At 37.0% G+C, this 26,565-nt stretch overlaps 1 protein-coding gene across 1 annotated transcript in view; it reads right to left on the reverse strand.

Annotated features, from left to right (window-relative positions):
* Positions 1-790: 790 nt before the first annotated feature.
* The window catches only part of LOC128692855 (uncharacterized), a 34,103-nt gene continuing 8,328 nt past the window's right edge, over positions 791-26,565 (reverse strand). The window contains exons 2-5 of the mRNA XM_053782180.2: positions 21,883-22,290; positions 7,256-7,452; positions 3,682-3,829; positions 791-2,913 (exon numbers count right to left, since the gene is read on the reverse strand). Coding sequence (XP_053638155.2) covers positions 2,417-2,913; positions 3,682-3,829; positions 7,256-7,452; positions 21,883-22,290 — 1,250 coding nt within the window. The 3' untranslated portion in view covers positions 791-2,416. The remainder of the gene's footprint in view (positions 2,914-3,681; positions 3,830-7,255; positions 7,453-21,882; positions 22,291-26,565) is intronic.

The following is a 26,565-nucleotide window of genomic DNA, read 5'->3' on the forward strand; positions in this document are numbered from 1 at the left end:
GATTTACAGAAAATATTATATTTTGGTATATAACACACACACACACACACACACACACACACACATTACACACACACATTACACACACACACACATTACACACACACACACACATTACACACACACACACACATTACACACACACACACACATTACACACACACACACATTACACACACACACACATTACACACCCACACACATTACACACACACACACATTACACACACACACACATTACACACACACACACATTACACACCCACACACATTACACACACACACACATTACACACACACACACATTACACACCCACACACATTACACACACACACACACATTACACACACACACACATTACACACACACACACATTACACACACACACACATTACACACACACACACATTACACACCCACACACATTACACACACACACACATTACACACCCACACACATTACACACACACACACATTACACACCCACACACATTACACACACACACACATTACACACACACACACATTACACACACACACACACATTACACACACACACACATTACACACACACATTACACACCCACACACATTACACACACACACACATTACACACACACATTACACACCCACACACATTACACACACACACACATTACACACACACATTACACACGCATATATATATATATATATATATATATATATATATATATATATATCTATATATATATATATATATATATATATATATATATATATATATATTACTACAATCCCTACCTAATTATAGGTTGCAGTTCAGAGTCCTTTAAAACTCAATCAAGTGATTATTAACCCTCAATTACCTCTGTTCTTAAAAGGTTGGAGGAGCAAAGTTCTCACGATCAGCCGTCCAAGTGAAGACACAACTCCATCCCCCAGGACGAATAATAACGTCCATGTAGCTTGTGCAGTGTCAATTGCAATTCTTGTTCAGGTTAGGTAGGCTCGTTAGCATATGCCGTGGTATTTCGTTCATTAACGGGTGTGATAATCACGGTGTCGCTACGAAGGCAGCACGAGGACAGATGTGAAGCCACCGGCCGTTGTGCTAGGTATCAGCCCCTGAATTTGGCCCAGGAGCTAGGTATCGACCAAGACACCATAGAGGGCAAGTAATTACTTCGTTTATTAGTAACTTGCCAGTTTTATCAGGGGAGCACACCCAGTTAGAAATTTGAGACGGCTGGAGTGTTTGGTTGGCTTGATTGATGTGTGATTAATTAATGTCAGTTACCACGTAGTCCCCCTAAATAAAAACATAAGTTTCTATGTCGTGTTCTATATTCGGTAATCAAATAAACCAATGGTCGTTCCACTAATTCAAGGAATTGGCCATACCTCTGGTAATGTCCCTGAAGAACATGACTTTATGATTTGATATTAACTGCCTGATGAATTTGGTCATGTGTTTGAGGATCATTCTTTTGTTTCATAAACTCAACATATTTTCTTAAAAATTATCTTACTTGAAGAATGTTGTCTTCCATTAACTCTTTAGGAGTATGGTTTTTGAAAAACATATTTCTGCTTGTTAGGAACCAACACCAGGACACATTTGGTCTTCACAGAGGCCTTTATCAAGTAAATACAAGGCACATTACATATACAAAAGAAAAGTGAAGTGAATTTAGGCGTTATCATTCAGTGGATGTCGGAGTGGTGACGTGGTACGGCTGCTGGCGACTCCACTATCCAAATACCCCATACCCTTCACTATAGTGATATCAAACTTGCAGTTATTACCATACCTACGATCGACAGCCATTCCAGCTTTGAAGAAGGCTTCTACAGAATTCTATGTGGTAGGTGTGATAGAATGTTCGTTTTTGAGACTGCACTGATACTTGAAATACAAACAAGTTTGCCAAACACAACCAGAGCAATGCTTGGATCAAGCACGGGGAAAAAGAGGGGCATCTAATAGATTGGACAATGAAATTATTATCAAAGAGAGAAATAGAACATGGAGACAGGATTTAGCGGCTGCATATGTAGACTTCCAGTGCTACTGAACAGCACTTTGAGACTCCGTCATCCATTACCTAACCTCGTCTATCACCTCACTTTATTTTCGTATGTACTATTATGCTGTACGCTTCATAAGCTGACGTCATGTAGCCACTGTGTTGGCTAAGAGTCATCTTTAAAATAAAGATTTTGCCTACAAATATGGTATTGTTACCACACTTGTTCACAAGTATGGCAATAATACGAAAATGGTTCTGTTTCTCTGAAACATATGAAACACTCTCACCACAGAAATTGGTTTCTTTCACAGTCTCACCAGCACCAGAGACCATCATGAAGAAACTTTTCAAAAACTTGATCCTACTTTTGAGGAACAAGAATGAATGGCAGGATTATGGCCTTAGTCTACACCGTCAGATTTACTCCCATCCTTGAAACTAGTTTCCTTCACTGTCTTACTAGCACAAGAAGATACACAGTCAGATTCTCTCCCATCCTTGAAACTAGTTTCCTTCACTGCCTTGCTGGCACAAGAACATACATCGTCAGATTCACTCCCATTCATGAAACTAGTTTCTTTCACTGCCTTACTGGCACAAGAAGATCCGCTTTCGCTGTCGTGCCTCGAGCTTTGCTGCGCGTCCTCCAGGTCCATCCAGCTGTCGTAAATGTGTTCACTGGCTAAGCAAATCTCGTCTAGGGGCATACCATACGTGGTGATACTTATTCGTTCAGGTGTCGGAGCTTTGCACCGGGGCAAGGTGGGTGGATTGGCACAAGACTCAATAGTAACATATGACTTCCTATGTCTGCAGGCAATACAGCAGATGAGGACCAGACACAGCAGGAACAACAGTGCCACCGACACCCAGCCAGTGTACGTAACTGCGCCATAATCTGTCACATAAAAAGCTATAGAGTCATGTTTCATTGAAGGTCACTGACTTCGTTAAAGTTTTTTGTTGTCAGATTTGTCAGAGATTTTATGATTATGATTCACTGGATGTTAGTGACGTTAGAAATATGACAAAAAAAGGCTCCTTCAAGGTGAAAGATACATTGCACCTTACAACACTTCTTTGCTCACATACATAAATTTTTGATACTAGTAAAACAAGGGAAAGTGAGTGGTGAGGAAGAAGAATTGGGAGGAGGGAAGAAAAGTGGAGTGGGAAGAAAAGTGGTGTGGAGGAATGTTGAGGCGAAGAGGAAGGTAAACTGAGGAAGGAAATAAAGTTTGGAGGGGACGAAAAGCAAAGTGGAAAGGGGATGGTACGGTGGGAGAGAAACTGGGAAGTAAAGAGTGGTAGATGAGAGGGGAAATTCGAAGGAGGAGAAAACTTCGTTGGAAAGAAAATGGGGTAGGGAGAGAAGGTGGACTTGGGAGAGAAAGGAAGTGGAGGAGGAAACAGAAGTGTAAAATGGTGTGAAGATAAACTGAAAGTTCAGAAAGTGAAAGGGTTAGTGAAGAGGAAGACGGAGTGGGGAAGAAACGGGAGTGGGGAGGAACTGGGAGAATGGAGTGGAGGGGGGGTACTGCGGTAGGAATGGGGGATTGTGAATAGAGGGAATGTGGGATGGGGGGGGGTAAAACATACATATATATATATTTCATCCTCAATTCTTAAGTGTTATGGAAAGTTATGTTTACAATGCTCTACTGACCTTGATACCAGGATGGTGATGACAATGATGGAGCGACGGAGTTACACCATTTTGCTTCACCATCACCCTGCACCTCGAAGCTTACGAAACTGACCTCAACTTTGTCAGCGGTAGTCTTATTTATAACGACACTGCCGTTCACCAACACCTAGAAGACGACAACTGGTCTGGCATTTGGCGATGAAAGTATTCCTGTCATCCATATCACATTGAATGATTTACATGTAATAGACCGAGTAGCATTTAAGAAATATAATAATTAAAAATATCTTCTTTGAATAAAAAGGCAAACTGTTGATGAAATTTTCCTTATTTATAATTGCATTATCGAATTTGAATGCCTTCCATTCCACAGGCGTTGTATGACCCCTAGAGGTTTAGAGTTTCCTTTGATCAAAATATAACAACTGTGAATGGCATCAACCTTCAATGGCTGATGCATCGAATGAAATAGGTGAAACGTATCGTGGGTTTAGACTGTGTAGGAATTTTTAATTTATTTTTTTTCTGAATTTTGAGCAATAAGTGCAAACTATCACCTGGTCAGGTTTAATTTTTTAGTACTGATGTGTTTTCTTCAAGAGAATTAATTTCTAGATGCTACGTTGTACGAATTACCATGTGCCAGTTTTATTAATCAAATTAGTTCTGTGAAATAATTGGAAAATGTCTCTTCTGATTAGATGTAAGTCAGTGTTTAATTATATTTGACTGTGCTAGATTAATTTTTTTTTATTCTTTTATCTGCTTATAACATCTGTGTTCCCTCCAGACCATTCTTAAAAAGATTATGTACACAAAGCTACATAAAACTTACCTTCTTAAAAAGGTGGGATATACTTCAAAAATAGAATATATTTTAGACTGTGTAGGTCCCATTTATTTTTATTTTTAAATGAAAATAAATATGAAATGCTGCTTATCATGCGATCAGTTAAGAGTGCTGCATCTGATTAGCTTCAAGCCGTGATAATGCAACTTTTGAGCGGCTTCAAGCTTAATGTGCTTGTGCCTTTTTAAGTTATTGGTGTCTTTGGTCTCTTTGAAAAGTTTGAATAAGATTTACGTCGTTTTTGTCCCAATTTGCAAATTTTATTGAAGATATTTGAATATTAGTTTCCATATGACGCATTGTGAATGTTTTCCCATTAATCGGAATCTTTAAAACTAATAATTAACCATATCATTAAATTATGCATCGCACTCTAATATTCTAATCACTTGCATTGAGCTACAAGAGACTGGGATCATGAAATACGGGAATACATTTCTGCACTGAGCTACAAGATACTGAGATTATGGAATACGAAATAAGGGAATACATTCCTTGGATCGTTCAGCGACCAAAACATATCTGGTTATATTTATGATTAATATCTTTTCAGATGAGATTCAGCCTTTCTAGTGCTGAATCCCAATATTCTTTCAATTTAATAAAATGTGTGTGAAAATGTAACTTCTTGTACACTTTAGCGTTGATTAGGTAATTACCTGAAAGAGGCACATCGTTTTTCATTCGTTATTTCAACTTCACGAAGGCAATATACATTAATATTTTTAATATATCTATTGCAATAGTAAATTAACTTAGAAAGGATGGGGATCACGAATTATTGCATTTATTAGCAATATGATATTTGTAATTGTTTAAGTTTTGCTAATAAAATACGCTTTAACATAGCCAAATCAAAACTAACCAAAGCAATGTATTCCGAAAAATTTGCTTTTAAATCGTATCTGAGAAATCGACGTTCACTCAAAGACAAATTATTATTTCAGGGTTTTTTCCTTTAGTTTCGAAGTGAACTGAACCTTTAATGACAGTCAACAAACCATATATTTAATACACTCATTACATATACTATAAACAAGGCATATAGTTAGAGAGGTGTCTCAGTGTATGTACACTGAGAATTAACTTTAATTACCTTTTCAAGTATTAATATATTCTGATAGTGTATTGTCGAATGGATGGTTTATTGATCCACTTCCATTCCATAGAATTTTAACTTTATTAACTAACAGGTTACTCACATAGAACATCTTATGTGATACACTGGTCAACAATTTTTGATAAGTTGTATGCTTCTTAAATGAGATTACTTAATTCGTATGTATTTTCATGTCCTGAATCCAAATATCACCTTGAAAAATGTTTATTGGCCATAGTTTTAAAGATAAGAGACATGTAATATTTGATTTTTTTATTATAATGCACAATATGTGCCAGTATATTTTAAACTCGAATCCGTACCTATTCTCTGCCTTTTTGCTTGACGCTCATAGTGGGCTGAAGAATCATCTCTTGCCAATGTCCAGCAGTAGTCTGCAAGCATTCTTGTGCCCCATTTGCCTGGAACCATTTTTCCATGGTTGAAATATCTTCGTGAAACCTTTCACCATGTTCGTCACTAACTGCCCCACAGCTCGCTGTAATAAAGTCTAAATGTGAGTCCAAAAAGTAGATTTTAAGTGACATGTTACATCCCATGTTCTTGTAAGCCTTGATGAGGTTTTCCACCAATTCTTCATAGTTGCATTTCCTTTTGTTTCCGAGAAGTCCCTTCGCCACTAACTTGAATGCTTCCCAAGCAGCTTTCTCCTCCCCATGAAGGTCTGATTCAAAGTCACCATCTTCAAGAAGCTCTCGAATATGAGGACCATTGAAGACTCCCTTTCTTATCTTAGCGTCTCTCAGTGAGGGGAATTTTGATGTTAAATACTTGAATCCCTGACCGGATTTGTCCAAAGCTTTTGCAAAGTTTTTCATTAGCCCCAGTTTTATGGGTAGTGGTGGTAGCATTTTGTTTGGTTCAATGAGAGGTGGATGTTGAACATTTTTCATCCCAGGCTCCAATGATTGACGAGGTGGCCAGTTTCTCCTGATGTAGTGTAAATCTCTTGCATGGCTGTCCCATTCACATGGAAAGCAGCAGTACTTGGTGTATCCGCCCTGCAAGCCCATTACATAAGCAACAACCTTAAAGTCACCACAGAGCTGCCATTGATATTCATCACATTTCATGCATTGCAACATATGCTGACTGCTGGAACAATAATGAAGGTCAGTGAGACTGTGAGTGTAGTAAGAAACACTGCCGAAGCCCGTTGGAACCTGATGTGACACGTAGGTGTATATTGAAAAGTAGAGCTAACAAACAATTTTAACCATGATATTCATTATCAGTGATCTAAAATTAGTTGGAAATTGCTACTCTGGTCTCGGAAGCATTTTGGTTGTTGACCAGTGTAATACAATGATACAGGTAACAGTAAACTTTGTTTTGAATTGGCCGCTAAGTCAGTGGACGATCTGGACAGCAAAATAAGACTAAAGCATCACTGAGTTGGTAATAATATCTAAGAAGCGAATGACTGTTGTTACACTTTATTTATTGGATGAGGGAAACGTTTAAGCTGTAGGAGGCATACAAAGCAAGGGAAAATGGGAGGCAAACAGGTTCGATCCAAGGGAGGATAGGCATAATTACTTGGGTCAGTTATCCCTCACTGGCAGCAATGTGGATCACATGAGAATACATTTTGCCCGACTTAGAAAACGCTACCAACTTACGTATATGTTTAATGATGTGCAGATGACATATACTTGATTCCACTGGGACTTCATGAAGAATGAGGAGTTCAATGTTATATCAATACTCGGTTTTGTGGAAATCTTAATCCCGGTAAAGTTGTCTCCTCCAGTGACGAAGAACGAAGTGATTCCGCTGTTTCCCTTGGCAACAAGTCCCTTGCGTCTCATCTGGCATCCTGAGGATGAAGGAAGACATAATGAGACCTAACTAGATGTACTCCTGTGGTTTTGTGAATATGTGTACTCATCATACTGTTTTCCAAAAAATAAAAGAGTAATAATCAATGGTTAATAGAAAAAACGAGACCTACCGAGACCCTCCTCACGAGACTAATGAAGAGAGCCTCAGTGATGAATCAAAATATATAGAACTCTTTCTATCTCTTGCTTGATTTTTCTCTCTCGAAACGTTCGTTTCAAGCACATTTCTGCCAGGCAGTTAGCAATGGGGTATAAGATGTATAAAATATCGTCAACAAGGAGTACATGGAAAACGTGGGAATATGTAGACAGAATGAGGATCGTCGGAAAAGAGCGGGTGATCCCATTCATGGGAGCAATTGTAAAGGTCACATTGAGGAGTTAGCCGAGCTACGGAATCTTGCAGAATTGTAAAATTTCGTCACTTTCTCACCTGTCATATCAGTAAATCATACATTTCTTTGTATTTACTTTTTGCCTCCTCTCTCATTGTGAATCATTTTCTGGTTCAGAGAGAAAGTGACTCAACATTTTCTATTTTTAGTCTTTCATTCATTTTCTCGTGTTCGGTAATTTTGTCTAATTCCCTCTTCCTTCCTTCCTCCACTTCTTCACTCTTCATTATTTCTTAATCTAGTTACCTCATAACACAGCTGTTTCAGCTCTCTTTGTTTTACCAGATTTTTCATCTCCGACAAAAGAAAACACTTTAATTTCTGCAGGTTTAAAAGTCCAAAATAGGGATGGGCCAAAGTATCGGTATCATGGTTATTGGACATTTTTTACGCAGTCGGTGAAAAAAGGGCCGATACCAACCAATACTTTTTAAATATTAATATTACATGTGTGCTTAAAAATATCAACATTAGCACTCTACCTCACGTTTGTAAAGGTTAGTCACACACACACACACACACTAGTTGTCAAAGGCACTGATCAATACTAATTAACACAAGAGGCCAAGTAATCAGTAGTAGTGAAGTTTTCTACAGTATGGCTCCCACAGTATGGCTTCTCAAAGGATGCTGCCTTTTCGCACCTTTGATAATGACCTTCACCACGCCCTCGACCACCTCATCCTCACCGCGCCCGCCCACGTCCTCGTGCGTGCCCTCGCGCCTGCCCACCATGCCGTGCCCTAGCACCCACCCGCACCTTCTGCAGCGCCTTCTGCAGCGTCGTCCGGATCGCCCCCGCTCCTCGAATTTTTTCCGATTTTTTTCAAAATGTTTTTTGAATTTCATTTTCTTACGGTCTCCATCTCCTCGGATCAAGTTTTTGGGTTCCCCCTATGGGGGTAAGCATTCAAAATGGACTCCCCCTATGGGGTTTTGAATTTCTTGTGCTCTCCAACTCCTCGGATCAACACCCTCCCTCACACTGCCCTCTAAAGCCAATATTCCTGCTCCAACTCCTCGGATCAAGTTTTTTCTTGATATCAATAATACAAATATTCCTGCTCTATCTTCTTGGATCAAGTTTTACCCTCTATCCCCTCACACCACCCTCTAAACCCAATATTCCTGCTCCATCTCCTTGGATCAAGTTTTTGGGTTTCTCCCTATGGGGGGTAAGCATTCAAATGGACTCCCCCTATGGGGTATGGTACTTTCTCTTAATACAGGTCTAAACAAGTGTGACCTCACCCCACCTGTGTTTACTCAGCGGTCAGTGATGTCACGTGATGACTTCACACACACAGGCTGAATCTTGTCGACCAAATATTAACTTAAAATGCAGGATAACAATAATACACAATATTTTAATTTGTTTATTATACAACTAATGCACAATATTTCATATACATCCAACAAAAAAAATACAAATTAATTGAAAAAAGGTACAATTCATTGACTAGAATCAACATAGAGTAATTCTTTTTCTCTTGAAGAAATTCTGGGCATTTTGTTCTGGATCTTCATCGTCGTCACCATCTCACTCCATACACATTTTCACTCTTAACCCAGGATAACCCAAATAATTCCTCATTTTCGTTAATACCCACAACAATCCGCAATTTTTTACAAAATACAACACAAGATTCACTCTCCTCAAGTCTAGACATCTGCCGACTGGCGAGTCTTTGCTCTCCTCCACCAAGCCACAATTTTTACTCATAACCCACAATTTTTCTCGTTTTAACTATTTCATCAGAAAAAGTCACCACAACTCTTATAACTTATAACCACTTTTCGATAAATTCACTAGTCACAATTTTACATATTACGAAGTTAATACCCACACACACACACAGACATACACTTTTCTCAACATCTCTTAAGATATATATTCTCTCATGAACAACCTTTATTATCTCACTGCAGAACAACTCCCAGATTACTTCGAACACTCTCATAAATCATTGAATATTCACAAAAACGCCTTTGAACATTTCCAAAGAACACTAAAACACTTCCAAAATAACATTTTGAAAATTCCCAAATAAGATTTGACATCTCTAATTTATCTACACTTACATTATTTCATTAAATTACAACTCATTACCCAAACTCCTCCCTAAGTCTCCAGACTTCACAACATTATCACAAAAACTAACTCAAACACTTATGACATGAGACATTTTACCAAAAGTAACACAAACACACACCCACACACCACACTTTACTTTGAACAACACCAAAAACACCATCAATTACCTTTGATTACTTCAAAAACATAATTTGAACACATTCAAAAACATAATCAAACACCTTTGAATACTCCCAAAACAACCCCACACCCATTTTTATAAACATTCACACAAAATACCACAATCACCAACTCCATACAATATCTAATACACTCACCTCACTGCCACCAACACACGATGTCACACCCCCACTTTTACTTCATTTAACTTAATGAGAGGAAGTTACTTGTTTCAACCTGTTATATCTCCAGTATCTAAGATCACCACAGTCAAGACGTTCACCATATTCTATAACCCACCGCTAAGATCACATGTTTTGTACACACATTCTCTTAAAACATCATAACCAAGATCACTAAAAACTAAGATTGCTTACGTCAAGATCACTGAAACTATCTATACTTTTACTAAGATCACATAACATTTTTGTCTTCTCTAACTCACCCAGCAATTTACATTCTCATCTACACTTACACATTTCATTAAATTACAACTCATCCACCAAACTCCTCCCGTATTCTCCGAACTTTACAACATTATCATAAAAACTAACTCATACACACCATGCTATGCTTTGAACAACACCAAAAAAACAAAACATCAATTTCCTTTGAATACTCCCAAAATATTACTAAATACTACCAAAACACCACTGAATACTGCTCAAATGCCACTAAAAATCACCAGAAACTAAGATCAGCACTACCAGCTAATACCCATTTTATAGAAATTCCCATAATTTTTTCTTAAATGTAATGCACATTCCTCCCTACACTCACTAAATTTCTAATAAAATCCATTCCATACCATCTCCTCAAATCCACATAGATTAATATTATACTCATAACCCACAATTTTTCTCGTTTTAACTATTTCAACAGAAAAAAGTCACCAAATTTTCATATTGACTCAGTAATATTCACAACGTGTCACAGATTTTTAGAAAACACTTATTTTTTATAAATATATCACAAACACATCCAACTAAGATATGATATGATATAAATCACATTTTAGCCACATTCCCTCGATTTCTGTAATACGAACAAAATGCTTGGGATAACATTAATTAATTTCCAAAACACTTCCAAATTACGTTGGAACAAATTCAAAAATATATTGGAACACTTCCAAAATACATTAGAGTACCCCAGAATTACCTTGAACGACTCCATTTTGGATATTTCCAAATTAGTTTTGGAGACTTTATCTTAAAAATCGAACATTGTTTTCTTGTTGGTAAACACAGTCATTGGTAGAAATATTTACTCGATTTCTGGATAGATACACAATCCTCGCTCTGACAGACACCATGAAATGGTGTTCACACCCAAGGTAGAAAATCACATAGTCATTACGTATCTCCTTACTGAACACCTTTGTCAACACAGGTCAGTCAGACGAGCGCCATAAATGTTATTCACACACAAGCTAGATTTAAGATAATCATCTCTTTCCAGTCCAACTGTGTCCTCTTATGCTAAAATTTGGTGAGGTCACAGGGCTGACAGACACCATGAAATTAGCTTAAATGAACTAAAAGTGTGCATGGAAGCACAACAGATATCTTCCCATTATTTACTTAAAAGCATAATCATACTGTGTCCCCTTATTAACTTAAATGAACTAAGTTACTTTTCTTCTTATTATTAACTTAAACGAAGTAAACATGTATAAGAGATATAACATTGGTATTCTACCTAAATATTTTTTTCATGGTAAGGATTGATTGATTTAAAAATCATCATGTCTTAAAATTTTTATTAAATATTTCTCTTTTTAATGAATGAATCATCATATATTATTAATCTTGGTGTAACAACACGCTCTAAACATCATAAATTCTCCTCTCTAGGTCTTTTTCTTGTTCTTCCAAGCCCCTTCACATCGATACCTGTAAATGTTAATATTTTTTATTTCATTAGCATATAATGGGGAGAATTTTGCATCATCACCTGTAAAAGATATAAACCAACTAAAAGTTATATATATTTTTTCACTATCCCAAACATGTCTCTCTCAAGTGTTACATCAGTATTCCTCTCGTTAACTTAAATGAATTAAGTTACTTTTCTTCTTGTTAACTTAAATGAAGTAAACATTCTCTATGGTAGAAATGATTGTTTGTGTTCAGGTAGAGAGAGAGAGAGAGAGAGAGAGAGAGAGAGAGAGAGAGAGAGAGAGAGAGAGAGAAGGCCGAAATGGTAAGTAACACATTCCACGAGGAGGCAAATATGAGTTATGTATTAGTGCAAATATATCTGGATAATTTAGACATATCACCCAAATCACAGGTTAATATCACTTTGGGTTTGGGTGCAATTATTTTTCTACGAGGAAACTTCTTAGGTTTAAGAACATGTAAAGTATATGATCTTTCTGAATTTAAGAAATTTCTGATCTCTTTCAAGGTTATGGAGGGATCAATCTTTTTTACAGCTGCATATAAATTGTTTACACCAGAGAATGATCCCACAGAGCCAGGATCTCTATAAACCTTTTCAATTAATTTTGTTCGCTCCATTGGTATTCAATTTCGTAGGAATCCTGACGTAACACATTGGTTCGCAACTGTAATGCTTCTGGTGTATTTAATGCAAATAACCAAAGGGTGATCGATTTATGGCAGATTTATATATATTTACAAATTCTTTATTTTTACTGAAAACTTGTCTCCCCAGAATCTCTACTTGTCCAAGATCCCTCATTTTAAATAAAGCAAAATGTGTGGCATTTAAAGCCATGGTACGACTATATCATCCTCCGCGAAATATATTTTGAGTAATCAGAATAATGCTTATATTATGATGTCTACCTTTAGTAAAACATTCGAGAATAATTTCACTGTTACCAGCTTTTAAAAAGAGATCAACAACAATAATTATTGTATTTTTATCGGATGATGCAATGACATTCTGTGGGTCGATAATATCTTTACTTAATGTTAATTTATGGGATATCTCTGAATCTTGTTCTAAGGGTGTTTGATGTCACCCCACATATTATAATGTTATGAAATTTCTCATGGTATAACTTTAATAATTTTGATGTGAAATAAGATTTGCCACCATTCGAATATCCGGCAGTGATAATCCTTGATGGATAACGAAATATATCAGCATCAGCAGATGTGTATGCTTTCAAGTTCATTGTACTGTCGAGAGAGATTATGCTTACCATAGAGAGATGACTTGTACACTGTAAGTGTTAATGGGTTTTCAAGATATATATCAGCTAAGTTAATGAGGGAGGAGACACAGAGTAACCTCCTGTTGCGGAGCGGGACTACCTCACCAAAATTAGTTACTTTATGGTACCGATTGAGACAGATGTTCAGTAAGGAGATACGTAATGACAATGTGATTTTCTACCACGGGTGTGAACACCATTTCATAGTGTCCGTCTGTGTGACCTGTGTTGACACAGGTGTTCAGTAAGGAGATTATCGCCGGAGGGGGGTGTACAAAAATCACGTCGCAATACTTGGGGGGTGAACCATATAAGGTCAAGGAGTCTCTCAGAGCTAGGAATGTGCTTCCATCCATCAAGCTTGGCTGACCTCATCTTCCAACGGTGAATCCCAGCATCATGGAGAAAGGTAAGTTGTACTTAGAAATCTTGATATGTGATGAAACAGATATTATTTAACAAGTGGAATAATTGAATGATATAACGGAAATTTTTGGGGATAATTTTGTTGGAGCATACGAGTGAATTTTTTTTTTTTTACTGGAAAAGTGCATTAATAAGTGAAATTCTTAACAGAGGATAAGAAAAGAATATACGCAAATTACTTCGAAGCATTAGTGAAGAGGAGATTGTCGATAAGAAGGCGCCGATCGACGGAAATCAAGAGAGGCGGTGTACATCGCGATGAGAGGTTGTTAGAATTACAGAATGAGTGGGATCGCATAGATGTATTATAGCAAAAGGCCGTAGAAACAGGTATGTATCCAAATTGTGATCAGTGCCTTTTACTTTTGTAGTAAAATTGTTGTTTTGAAAAAATATTTATCGTAAAATTGTGTTAGTCACTCGAGAAAGATTTTTGTTCTTTTCATTAAAATCTTAATTCATAATATGTAAAAACTGAGAACGGTGAAAGATTTTGTTCTATTCATTGAAATCTTAATACGTAATATGTAAAAATATCTTTTTGGGTTATGAATTGGATATACTTTTTCCTCTGCAGGAAATACACCTGGTACTGTTGTGAATGAAACTGAGAGTAATGATGTACAACTTGAGAGTGCAGGTAGTTCTGCTAGTGTTGGTACCTCACAGCGCGGAGGTGCAGCTGGGGATGTGGATACTTCTGTCCCCATTAATGAAGATGATGAGAGAGCAACTACCTCACATGACGTGTCTGTCAATAATGTCGCACACAATAGTGGAGGTGAAGATGAGAGAGCAACTACCTCACATGATGAGAAACCAGAAATTATCACATACATCCAGAATTTTAGAGGTAGGCACACAGTGCCTACTAACAGTGCTAACAGAGAGTTAAAAATGTATTTACATGCTTATAGGGATTATTTTATAGATCAGATGCGAGATATGTATGATAGATCACCTCTAGCAATGTTGCTCAGAATCCACGCGATTATAGTTATAAGGATATTACGTCAAAACATATCGGGTGTTGATCAAAATGGGCAATTTGTGATAAATTTAGGGTTTGAGTTAGTAAGTGAAGAGGAAATCTCTGAAGTATTTGATCGTTGGGTGGGAACGATATTAGAAAGATACGAGACAGAGTTGCAAGATCAGGAAGGATCTGGTTGGATCATAGATCAAATCGAATCTTTCAGTATCGAATATGTCAAAGTAGAATTCAGAGTACAAGCAGGATCAAATGTGGCATATCCCAAGAAACTGCGAGGGAGCCAATATGTATTTAATCAAGTGATTAATGATGGGTTATGTGTACTGCGTGCTTTTGCTGCCTATCAATGTCATAAAAAGAACATGTCATGGAAAAATATTTGCAAGGCAGTTAATACTAAGAAAGAATGTCTTAATCATGCAAAATCTTCTATAGATGCTTTTCCCATTACACGTGATAAGTTAGGTATATTAGAGAAGGAAAATAAAGTGTCATTATATGTTTATCAATTAAGAAAGGATCAAGATGGGACATTTGTGGTTGTGTCATAAGGGGAATAAGAAATATAAGGACATCATGTGTGCGTTATTGTTAAATGAAAGTCATTTGGTTTTAATCAAAGATTTTGACGGGTATGTCAGAAAAAGGTGTAAAGAAGCACTGTCATAGTTGTTTGATGAAGTTGAATACACAGGAAGAGTTAGATATCCACGAAGATGGATGTAAAATCAATCATACTCCCCTCGGAAGGAACAACAGTACACTTTAAAAATTTTAGTCATACACATTCCAGCGAATACATTGGTGTATTTGATTTCGAATGTGCATTAGACACCGCTCTCCCGACAGGTAAAATTGAGTCTCGTCATAAAGCCATTGCCTATTGTTATATTATATTTGATTGCAAAGGAGAAATAGTGTGTATGAAGAGTTATAAGGGCGAGGATGCTGTTAATCATTTAATTTTAAATGTTAGTGGTGAATGGACTAAGATAAAGTTTAGAAGAGAGTATCGTGTAATCCATATGACAGAGGAGGATAAGACCAGAAATGATTCTCAGATAACTTGTGAATTATGTAGTAACACCTTCAAAAATGCCCAAGACAAACATAAATATCATGACCACACTTTAAAATTCAATAATTATATTGGTGCATATTGTGCTCGTTGTAATTTGCAGTGTAAAGATAAGAGTGAGAAATTATTATTTTTTTTGTCATAACATGTCGTATGATTTAGAAATAATTTTAAAGGAATTGCAGGTTGATAAATATGAAATTGAACTTCATTCGAGACAAGGACTCAAATTCTTGAAAGCAGACATAGGTAAGGTTAGGTTTCAAGATTCTCTGTCTTTATTGAATGGATCTCTTCCCACTTTAGCAGATCAGCATATCAAGGCAAGTAAATCACTGAAATATACAGAGGCTATTCTGAAAGATGTGCCTCAGGATGTCTTACCTTTATTATGTAAAGGAAAACAAGTTTTGTGATATGATTATATTGATAGTTTAAAGAAAACTCGATGAAACAAAATTACCGAGTAAAGAACATTTTATTAATTCTTTGAGAAATAGTGCTTTTAGCCAGGAAGATTATGATCATGCTTTGAAAGTGTTTGACTTGGGCAAATGTAAGACTTTAGATTACTTAATGTTATATCTCAAGACAGATGTTGGATTGTTAGCCGATGTCTTCATGGAGTGGCGTAAAACACTCAAAGATATTTATAAGCTAGATGTTAGTAATTATATAAGTTTACCTTTATTCAGTTGGGATACATTCCTCTTGAAAACTAATGTAAAATTAGATATGATATATTCCCATGAGTTATATGACTTGATTAAAAGGAATCTCAGAGGAGGGTTTACGTGTGCAATTAATCAGTATTCTAAAGCAGATAATCCCTTAATTAATCCCAATTTTGATGTTGAGAGTGGAATGGGCACTCATATTTTATATCTAGATTTTAATTCTTTGTATGCTAGTGCAATGGTTGAAGCTCTTCCACAGAATAAGGAGAAGATTGCTTTCCTCGATGTGGGATTAAGTAATGTATTGTGTGAGGGTCAAAAAGGTTATTGGATAGAATGTGATACCAAGTACGTGACCCCTGAGGTAGCTAGACGTACTGATGAACTTCCTTTGATATTATCACACATGAATATATCAGAAGAGATGTTATCTCCTTATTGCGAATCTATATTGAAAAATGAAGGTAGAAAGATCCCCAAATCTAATGTGAAATTAGCGGCCAGTCATCTACCCCAGAAAAATTATTTGATCAGTCTAGATTTGCTACAATTATTAATGGAACTTGGGTTAGAGGTGGAAAAGGTTCATGCCATATATGAATATACTCAGTCAAGATTTTTAGAACCTTTCATAACTAATATCGCACAGAGAACAGGCACATAATGTCCTATCAAGTCAAAAGCTTTCAAATTAACTAATAATGCCATATATGGGAAATCATTGTTGAATATCACAAAGTATGCTGAATCTTATAGATATATCAAGAATGAGAAAGCATTTGTTAGAGCGGCTAAAGATCCTTTCTTAAAAAATATCACACATTTGAATCAAGACAGAGTGATTTGTACATTCAACAAAGAGAAATTAGAAGTGGAAATTAATTTCGAGAGAACTTTTCAGAGACATTAAACAATATATTAAAATCATTGAACCTAATGTGTAACTTATAAGGTAAGCAAAATTATTTACCTTGTATCAGTGGTTTAATTCATTTAAGTTATTATTATTATTATTATGAGGAAGTAATTATAACTTGAAGAGAGAGACATATATTTGAACTAATATATAACTCATATTTACCTCTTCGTGGAATGTGTTACTTACCATTTCGGCCTTCTCTCTCTCTCTCTCTCTCTCTCTCTCTCTCTCTCTCTCTCTACCTGAACACAAATAATCATTTCTACCATAGAGAATGTTTACTTCATTTAAGTTAACAAGAAGAAAAGTAACTTAGTTCATTTAAGTTAACGAGAGGAATACTGATGTAACACTTGAGAGAGACATGTTTGGGATAGTGAAAAAAAATATATAACTTTTAGTTGGTTTATATCTTTTACAGGTGATGATGCAAAATTCTCCCCATTATATGCTAATGAAATAAAAAATATTAACATTTACAGGTATGGATGTGACAGGGCTTGGAAGAACAAGAAAAAATCTAGAGAGGAGAATTTATGATGTTTAGAGCATGTTGTTACACCAAGATTAATAATATATGATGATTCATTCATTAAAAAGAGAAATATTTAATAAAAATTTTAAGACATGATGATTTTTAAATCAATCAATCCTTACCATGAAAAAAATATTTAGGTAGAATACCAATGTTATATCTCTTATACATGTTTACTTCGTTTAAGTTAACAAGAAGAAGAAAAGTAACTTAATTCATTTAAGTTAATAAGGGGACACAGTATGATTATGCTTTTAAGTAAATAATTTGGAAGATATCTGTTGTGCTTTCATGCACACTTTTAGTTCATTTAAGCTAATTTCATGGTGTCTGTCAGCCCTGTGACCTCACCAAATTTTAGCATAAGAGGACACAGTTGCACTGGAAAGAGATGATTATCTTAAATCTAGCTTGTGTGTGAATAACATTTATGGCGCTCGTCTGACTGACCTGTGTTGACAAAGGTGTTCAGTAAGGAGATACGTAATGACTATGTGATTTTCTACCGTGGGTGTGAACACCATTTCATGGTGTCCGTTAGAGCGAGGATTGTGTTTCTATCCGGAAATCGAGTAAATATTTCTACCATTGACTGTGTTTACCAACAAGAAAACAATGTTCGATTTTAAGATATAATCTCCAAAACTAATTTGGAAATATCCAAAATGGAGTCGTTCAAAGTAATTCTGGAGTACTCTAATGTATTTCGGAAGTGTTCCAATATATTTTTGAATGTGTTCCAACATAATTTGGAAGTGTTTTGGAAATGTTCTAATGTTATCCCAGTTTTTTTATTCATATTACAGAAATCGAGGGAATGTGGCTAAAATGTGATTTATATCATATCATATCTTAGTTGGATGTGTTTGTGATATATTCATAAAAAATAAGTGTTTTCTAAAAAATTGTGACACGTTGTTAATATTACTGAGTCAATATGAAAATGTGGTGACTTTTCTGTTGAAATAGTTAAAACGAGAAAAATTGTGGGTTATGAGTATAATATTAATCTATGTGGATTTGAGGAGATGGTATGGAATGGATTTTATTAGAAATTTAGTGAGTGTAGGGAGGAATGTGCATTACATTTAAGAAAAAAATGTGGGGATTTCTATAAAATGGGTATTAGCTGGTAGTGCTGATCTTAGTTTCTGGTGATTTTTAGTGGCATTTGAGCAGTATTCAGTGGTGTTTTGGTAGTATTTAGTGATGTTTTGGGAGTATTCAAAGGTAATTGATGTTTTTTTTTTTTGGTGTTGTTCAAAGCATAGCGTGGTGTGTATGAGTTAGTTTTTATGATAATGTTGTAAAGTTCGGAGAATTCGGGAGGAGTTTGGTGGATGAGTTGTAATTTAATGAAATGTGAAAATGTAGATGAGAATGTAAACTGCTGGGTGAGTTAGAGAAGACAAAAATGTTATGTGATCTTAGTAAAAGTATAGATAGTTTTAGTGATCTTGACGTAAGCGATCTTAGTTTTTAGTGATCTTGGTTATGATGTTTTAAGAGAATGTGTGTACAAAACATGTGATCTTAGCAGTGGGGTTATAGAATTTGGTAAACGTCTTGACTGTGGTGATCTTAGATACTGGAAATATAACAGGTTGAAACAAGTAACTTCCTCTCATTAAGTTAAATGAAGTAAAAGTGGGGGTGTGACATCGTGTGTTGGTGGCAGTGAGGTGAGTGTATTAGATATTGTATGGAGTTGGTGATTGTGGTATTTTGTGTGAATGTTTATAAAAATGGGCGTGGGGTTGTTTTGGGAGTATTCAAAGGAGTTTGATGATGTTTTTGAATGTGTTCAAATGATGTTTTTGAAGTAATCAAAGGTAATTGATGGTGTTTTTGGTGTTGTTCAAAGTAAAGTGTGGTGTGTGGGTGTGTGTTTGTGTTACTTTTGGTAAAATGTCTCATGTCATAAGTGTTTGAGTTAGTTTTTGTGATAATGTTGTGAAGTCTGGAGACTTAGGGAGGAGTCTGGGTAATGAGTTGTAATTTAATGAAATAATGTAAGTGTAGATAAATTAGAGATGTCAAATCTTATTTGGGAGTATTCAAAATGTTATTTTGGAAGTGTTTTAGTGTTGTTTGGAAATGTTCAAAGGTGTTTTTGTGAATATTCAATGATTTATGAGAGTGTTCGAAGTAATCTGGGAGTTGTTCTGCAGTGAGATGATAAAGGTTGTTCATGAGAGAATATATTTCTTCAGAGATGTTGAGAAAAGTGTGTGTGTGTGTGTGTGTGTGTGTATGTGTGTGTGTGTGTGTGTGTGTGTGTGTGTGTGTGTGTGTGTGTTTGAGTGTGTGTGTGTGTGTGTGTGTGTGGGTATTAACTTCGTAATATGCAAAATTGTGACTAATGAATTTATCGAAAAGTGGTTATAAGTTGTAAGAGTTGTGGTGACTTTTTCTGATGAAATAGTCAAAACGAGAAAAATTGTAGGTTATGAGTGAAAATTGTGGCTTGGTGGAGGAGAGCAAAGACTCGCCAGTCGGCAGATGTCTAGACTTGAGGAGAGTAAATCTTGTGTTGTATTTTGTAAAAAATTGTGGATTGTTGTGGGTATTAAAGAAAATGAGGAATTATTTGTGTTATCCTGGGTTAAGAGTGAAAATGTGTATGGAGTGAGATGGTGACGACGAAGAAGATCCAGAACAAAATGCCCAGAATTTCTTCAAGAGAAAAAGAATTACTCTATGTTGATTTTAGTCAATGAATTGCACCTTTTTTCAATTAATTTGTGTTTTTTTTGTTGGATGTATATGAAATATTGTGTATTGGTTGTATAATAAATAAATGAAAATATTGTATGTTAGTGTTATCCAGCATTTTAAGTTAATGTTTGGTCGACAAGATTCAGCCTGTGTGTGTGAGGTCATCACGTGACATCACTGACCGCTGAGTAAACACATGTGGGGTGAGGTCATACTTGTTTAGACCTGTATTAAGAGAAAGTACCATGTCCCATAGGGGGAGTCCATTTGAATGCTTAACCCCATAGGGAGGAACCCAAAAACTTGATCCAAGGAGATGGAGCAGGAATATTGGGTTTAGAGGGTGGTGTGAGGGGATAGAGGGTAAAACTTGATCCAAGGAGATGGAGTAGGAATATTTGTATTATTGATATCAAGAAAAAACTTGAACTGAGGAGTTGGAGCAGGAATATTGGGTTTAGAGGGTGGTGTGAGGGAGGGTGTTGATCGAGGAGTTGGAGAGCACAAGGAATTCTAAACCCCATAGGGGGAGTCCATTTTGAATGCTTACCCCATAGGGGAAACCCAAAAACTTGATCCGAGGAGATGGAGACCACAAGAAAATGAAATTCAAAATAAAATTGAAAAAATCGGAAAAAAGTCGAGGAGCGGGGGCGATCCGGACGACGCTGCAGAAGGCGCTGCAGAATGCGTGGGCGTGGCATGGCGGGTGGGCACGAGGGTGCGGCGGGCGCGTGCGAGGACGTGGGTGGGCACGTGGGCACAGCGAGGATGAAGTGGTCGAGGGTGAGGTGGTTGAGGGTGAGGTCAAGGTCATTATCAAAGGTGCGAAAGGCGGCATCCTTTGAGAAGTCATGCCGTGGATGCCATACTGTGGGAGCCATACTGTGGGAGCCATACTGTGGGAGCCATACTGTGGGAGCCAAACTGTGGGAGCCATACTGTAGAAAACTTCACTACTATCAGTAACAATAATGTCATCTCAGAGTAGTTATTTAATATTTAACCTTCCTGTATTATTTAATACATATTGTGCAATAAGCGTTTCTTTATATATTAAACAGTCATTATAACTTTAGAAATATAAAATATAGGAAAAGGATCGCTATGGTATAGGTGTGGCATTGGTATCGATCGAAAAACTGAGTACTGGTATCGGCAGAAATTTTGGTATTGTCCCATCCCTAGCATCAAAATAATAACATCACTCAACACTTACCTGCATTTGGACAGTTGAGGACGAAATTTACTACAGTGCTGTTGCTGGACATCTTGACGGAGAAAGGCGGTCGCATCATACTACTGACTGTTGTAGCCTGACATGTCTGGTGACACAGTGCAATCCAGAGTTTGTCCTCAGAAAACGCTGTAATAAATATTTCACTCCAAAAAATTGTTTCACTTTTAGCACGTATAACTTCACTCGTGTCATTTGAACATTTGGAATAAAACTGGAAATTAGCTGGGTTATATTTAGCAATAAGAATACAGCTGTTAGATTCGTTAGATTTCTCTGAAACAGTAATGTTTGTTTCCACTTCAGAAGCGTTACGAATGAAACTAAGCATGAAGGGTGGAGTAAGAGACCCTTCCACCAACATCGGAGACATCAAGGTCACTTCACAATCTGAGAGAAAGAAAGGATAATAATGATAAAATAATTCGAAATAGTTTTCAATAAGTGTGTTTTGTCATTCACATGAAGCTCAAACACCAGCGTTACACAGCACCAGTTACACACTGCACCAGTGATACACACAACTCTAGTGTTAAGCACAACCCAAGTGTTACGAGCATCACCATTGTTATGTACAGCACCATTGTTATGTACAGCACCAGTGTTAGGTACAGTCTCAGTGTTAGGTACAGTCTCAGTGTTAGGTACAGTCTCAGTGTTAGGTACAGTCAGTGTTAGATACAGCACCAGGGTTACATACAGCACCAGAGTTACATACAGCACAAGTGTCACACACAGCACAAGTGTGTGACACTTATGCTGTGTGTGAGACTTGTGCTGTGTTTGATACTTGTGCTGTGTGTGACACTTGTGCTGTGTGTGATACTTGTGCTGTGTGTGGCACTTGTGCTGTGTGTGGCACTTGTGCTGTATGTGGCACTTGTGCTCTATGTGACACTTGTGCTGTGTGACACTTGTGCTGTATGCGACACTTGTGCTGTGTGACACTTGTGCTGTATGCGACACTTGTGCTGTCGCACACAGCGGCAGCAATATATATATATATATATATATATATATATATATATATATATATATATATATATATATATATATATATATATATATATGTTGCTAGTCATGGCATTATGCCGCCCGTCCCCACACACGTACCAAAACACAAATACATACCATGAAAGAATCTAATATATTTGCACACTTACTGAGGTTTTAATACTTGGTGCTGCGTCCTTTACACTTAATCACGTCCCTCAGCTGTGTAGGAAGACTCTCATACTAATTCTTGAGGGTTTGGGGAGGTATATTATTCCTTGCCTCATGCAGAGCAACCTCCAGCCACGGGATGGAACTGATATCCTTGCACAGTAAACTTCGTTTCACTATTGACCAGAGGTTCTCAATAGGGTTTAGGTCTGGGGAATTGCCTGGCCAGTCATTAAAGAACCTCATTTCACAGTCCTTAAGCCACTGAGCTACAGATTTGGCGGTATGACATGGTGCACCGTCCTGCATGAAAACCGTAGCCCCATACTTGTCAAGCGCCTCAGGTAAATTGTCACACAATAACTCCAGGTAATTATACTGGTTCATATACTGGTTTTTGGGAAGCACAATGAGTTCACCAACACTCTGAGCACTGAACCACCCCGAAGCCATGAGTCTGGGTGTTTGGTGGTCCCACAGGTGTAGCGTGGGTCTAGCGGGTCACTACCTCTGTGCCGGTACACATGTTCACAACGGTTACAGGTGACGGTGAAGATTGCTTCCTCACTCCAAAGTACTTCAGACCACTGTTGAGCAGTCCAGCCTACGTTTCTTCTGTGGCTTGGAGACGATTGGTTTCCTAACCTGGCGGTGACTACTGTAGCCCAGTTCTGACACACGTCTGTAAACAGATCTTACAGACACCTCTGAGAGAAGATGTGGGTTCTTTCCTTTCATTTCTCTAGCAGTTATCTTAGGTGTACTCTCTAACTGCTTCTTTAACACAGTTAAGGTATGAACAGATGTCTTCTTCGAGGGGCCAGGCCGAGGTTTGGGAGACGGTAACTTGACACCTCCACCAGCCCTGAAACGCTCACACACACCAACATTTTCCACTATTTCTTCCATCTTGTGCCCAGCTTTGTGATGCCCTATGATTTGAGCTATAGTTTCAGGTGTTAAAGACTTCCTTTTATCCATAATCAAACATGAATAGCTCCAAAACCAATGGGAACACCGGACAAAAGATGGGGCAGATAGACAAAAATGCAACATTTCCTCTCACCACGGCAGCCACGTGAGCCCTGAGGAGTCACTGTGGAGTGTGGGAACAGGCCGTCACGTCATGCTAACAGCTGCTACTCGGCATAATGCACTGACGAAAAAAGACCCCTCTATATGGTAGGCCTTTGATTTTCGTCACGGCATTATGCCGGGGTGCTCACCCGGCAAAATTCCGTGACTAACCACACATTATATATATATATATATATATATATATATATATATATATATATATATATATATATATATATATATATATATATATATATATATATGTCGTGCCGAATATGTAAAACTAGTCAATTAGCAAGAACTCATTTAAAATTAAGTCCTTTCTAAAATTTTCTCTTATACGTTGAAAGATATTTTTTTCATTAATGTTAATGTAAAAATTTAAAATTTTGCACCAAAAGAATTTTAGAAAACTTACCTAACCTTATTATAACAAGAACAATTTATTATAGCCTAACCCAACTAAATATATTTTAGACTTGTTTACAGAAATTTAATACTAAACAAACACAGTGAAATATATTTTTTTCGTTAGGTTCAGAATGATTTTGGCTTAATTATTGCATACACAAATTTTCACTTGTCCTATATGGCAAGATGAACGTTGCTATTTAAGCCAAGATCGCAAATTCTGCCTATTCGGCACGACATATCTCTATATATATATATATAGATATATATATATATATATATATATATAATTGTAATTGTTTTACATGATGGTAGGATTGCTGGTGTCTTTTGTCTGTCTCATAAACATGCAAGATTTCAGGTATGTCTTGCTACTTACACTTAGGTCACACTACACATACATGTACAAGCATATATATGCACACCCCTCTGGGCTTTCTTCTATTTTTTTCTAGCTCTTGTTCTTGTTTATTTCCTCTTATCTCCATGAAGAAGTGGAACAGAATTCTTCCTCCGTAAACCATGCGTGTTGTAAGAGGCAACTAAAATGCCGGGAGCAAGGGGCTAATAACCCCTTCTCCTGTATATATTACTAAATGTAAAAGGAGAAACTTTCGTTTTTCCTTTTGGGCCACCCCGCCTCGGTGAGATACAGCCGGTATCCCAGTTGTAGTTGTAGCTACAATGAGAGTACAAGGTAGGCGGGATACAAGGAAAATAGAAGCAGCAAGTAAGAGAGAGGTGAAGGTTTATAAACTAAAGGAAGAGGCAGTTTGGTTAAGATATAAACAACTATTGGAGGATAAATGGGCTAGTGAGAGTATATAGGCAATGGGGTCGAATATGTATGGGGTAGGTTTAAGAATGCAATGTTTGAGTGTTCAGCAGAAGTTTGTGGTTACAGGAAAGTGGGTGCGGGAGGGAAGAAGAGCGAAATGAGAGGTTTTTACAAAGTAGAAGTGATGCAAGGAGGGAAAAGTATATGAAGAGAAAAAGAGAGGTTAAGAGAGTGGTGAAGCAATGTAAAAAGAGAGCAAATGAAACAGTGGGCGAGATGTAATCAACAAATTTTGTTGAAAATAAGAAAAAGTTTTGGAATGAGATTAATACGTTGAGGAAGCCTAGGGAACAAATGGATTTGACAGTTAAAATGAGGAGAGGAGAGTTATTAAATGGAGAGCTAGAGGTATCGGGAATATGGAGGGAATATTTTGAGGATTTGTTAATTGTTGAAGATAGGGAAGCTGTTATTCCGTGTATAGGACAAGGAGGAATAACATCTTGTAGGAGTGAGGAAGAGCCTGTTGTGAGTGTTGGGGAAGTTCGTGAGGCAGTGGGTAAAATGAAAGGGGGTAAGGCAGCTGGGATTGAAGGGATAAAAAGAGAAATGTTAAAAGCAGGTGGGGATATAGTTTTGGAGTGGTTGGTGCTGTATGGAAGCAGGTAAGGTACCTAGGGATTGGCAGAAAGCGTGCATAATTCCTTTGTATAAAGGTAAAGGGGACAAAAGAGATTGCAAAAATTATTAGGGAATAAGTCTGTTGAGTATACCTGGTAAAGTGTATGGTAGAGTTATTATTGAAAGAATTAAGAGCAAGACGGAGAGTAGGGCAGCAGATGAACAAGGAGGCTTAAGGTAAGGTAGGGGGTGTGTGTAAACCAAGTGTTTACAGTGAAGCATATAGGTGAACAGTATTTAGATAAGGGTAAATAGGTTTTTGTGGTATTTATAGATTTGGAAAAGGCGTATGACAGGATGGATAGGGGGGCAATGTGGCAGATGTAGGTGTACGGAATAGGAGGTAGGTTACTGAAAGCAGTGAAGAGTTATGAGGATAGTGAGGCTCAGAGTATGAAGAAGAGAGGGAGATTATTTCCCAGTAAAACTAGACCTTAGACAATGATGTGTAATGTTACTGTGATTGTTCAATATATTTATAGATGGGATTGTAAGAGAAGTGAATGCATGGGCCTTGGCAAGAAATGTGGGGTTAAAAGATAAAGAATCTAACA

Source organism: Cherax quadricarinatus, chromosome 38 (assembly GCF_038502225.1).
Source record: "Cherax quadricarinatus isolate ZL_2023a chromosome 38, ASM3850222v1, whole genome shotgun sequence".
NCBI lineage: Eukaryota > Metazoa > Arthropoda > Malacostraca > Decapoda > Parastacidae > Cherax > Cherax quadricarinatus.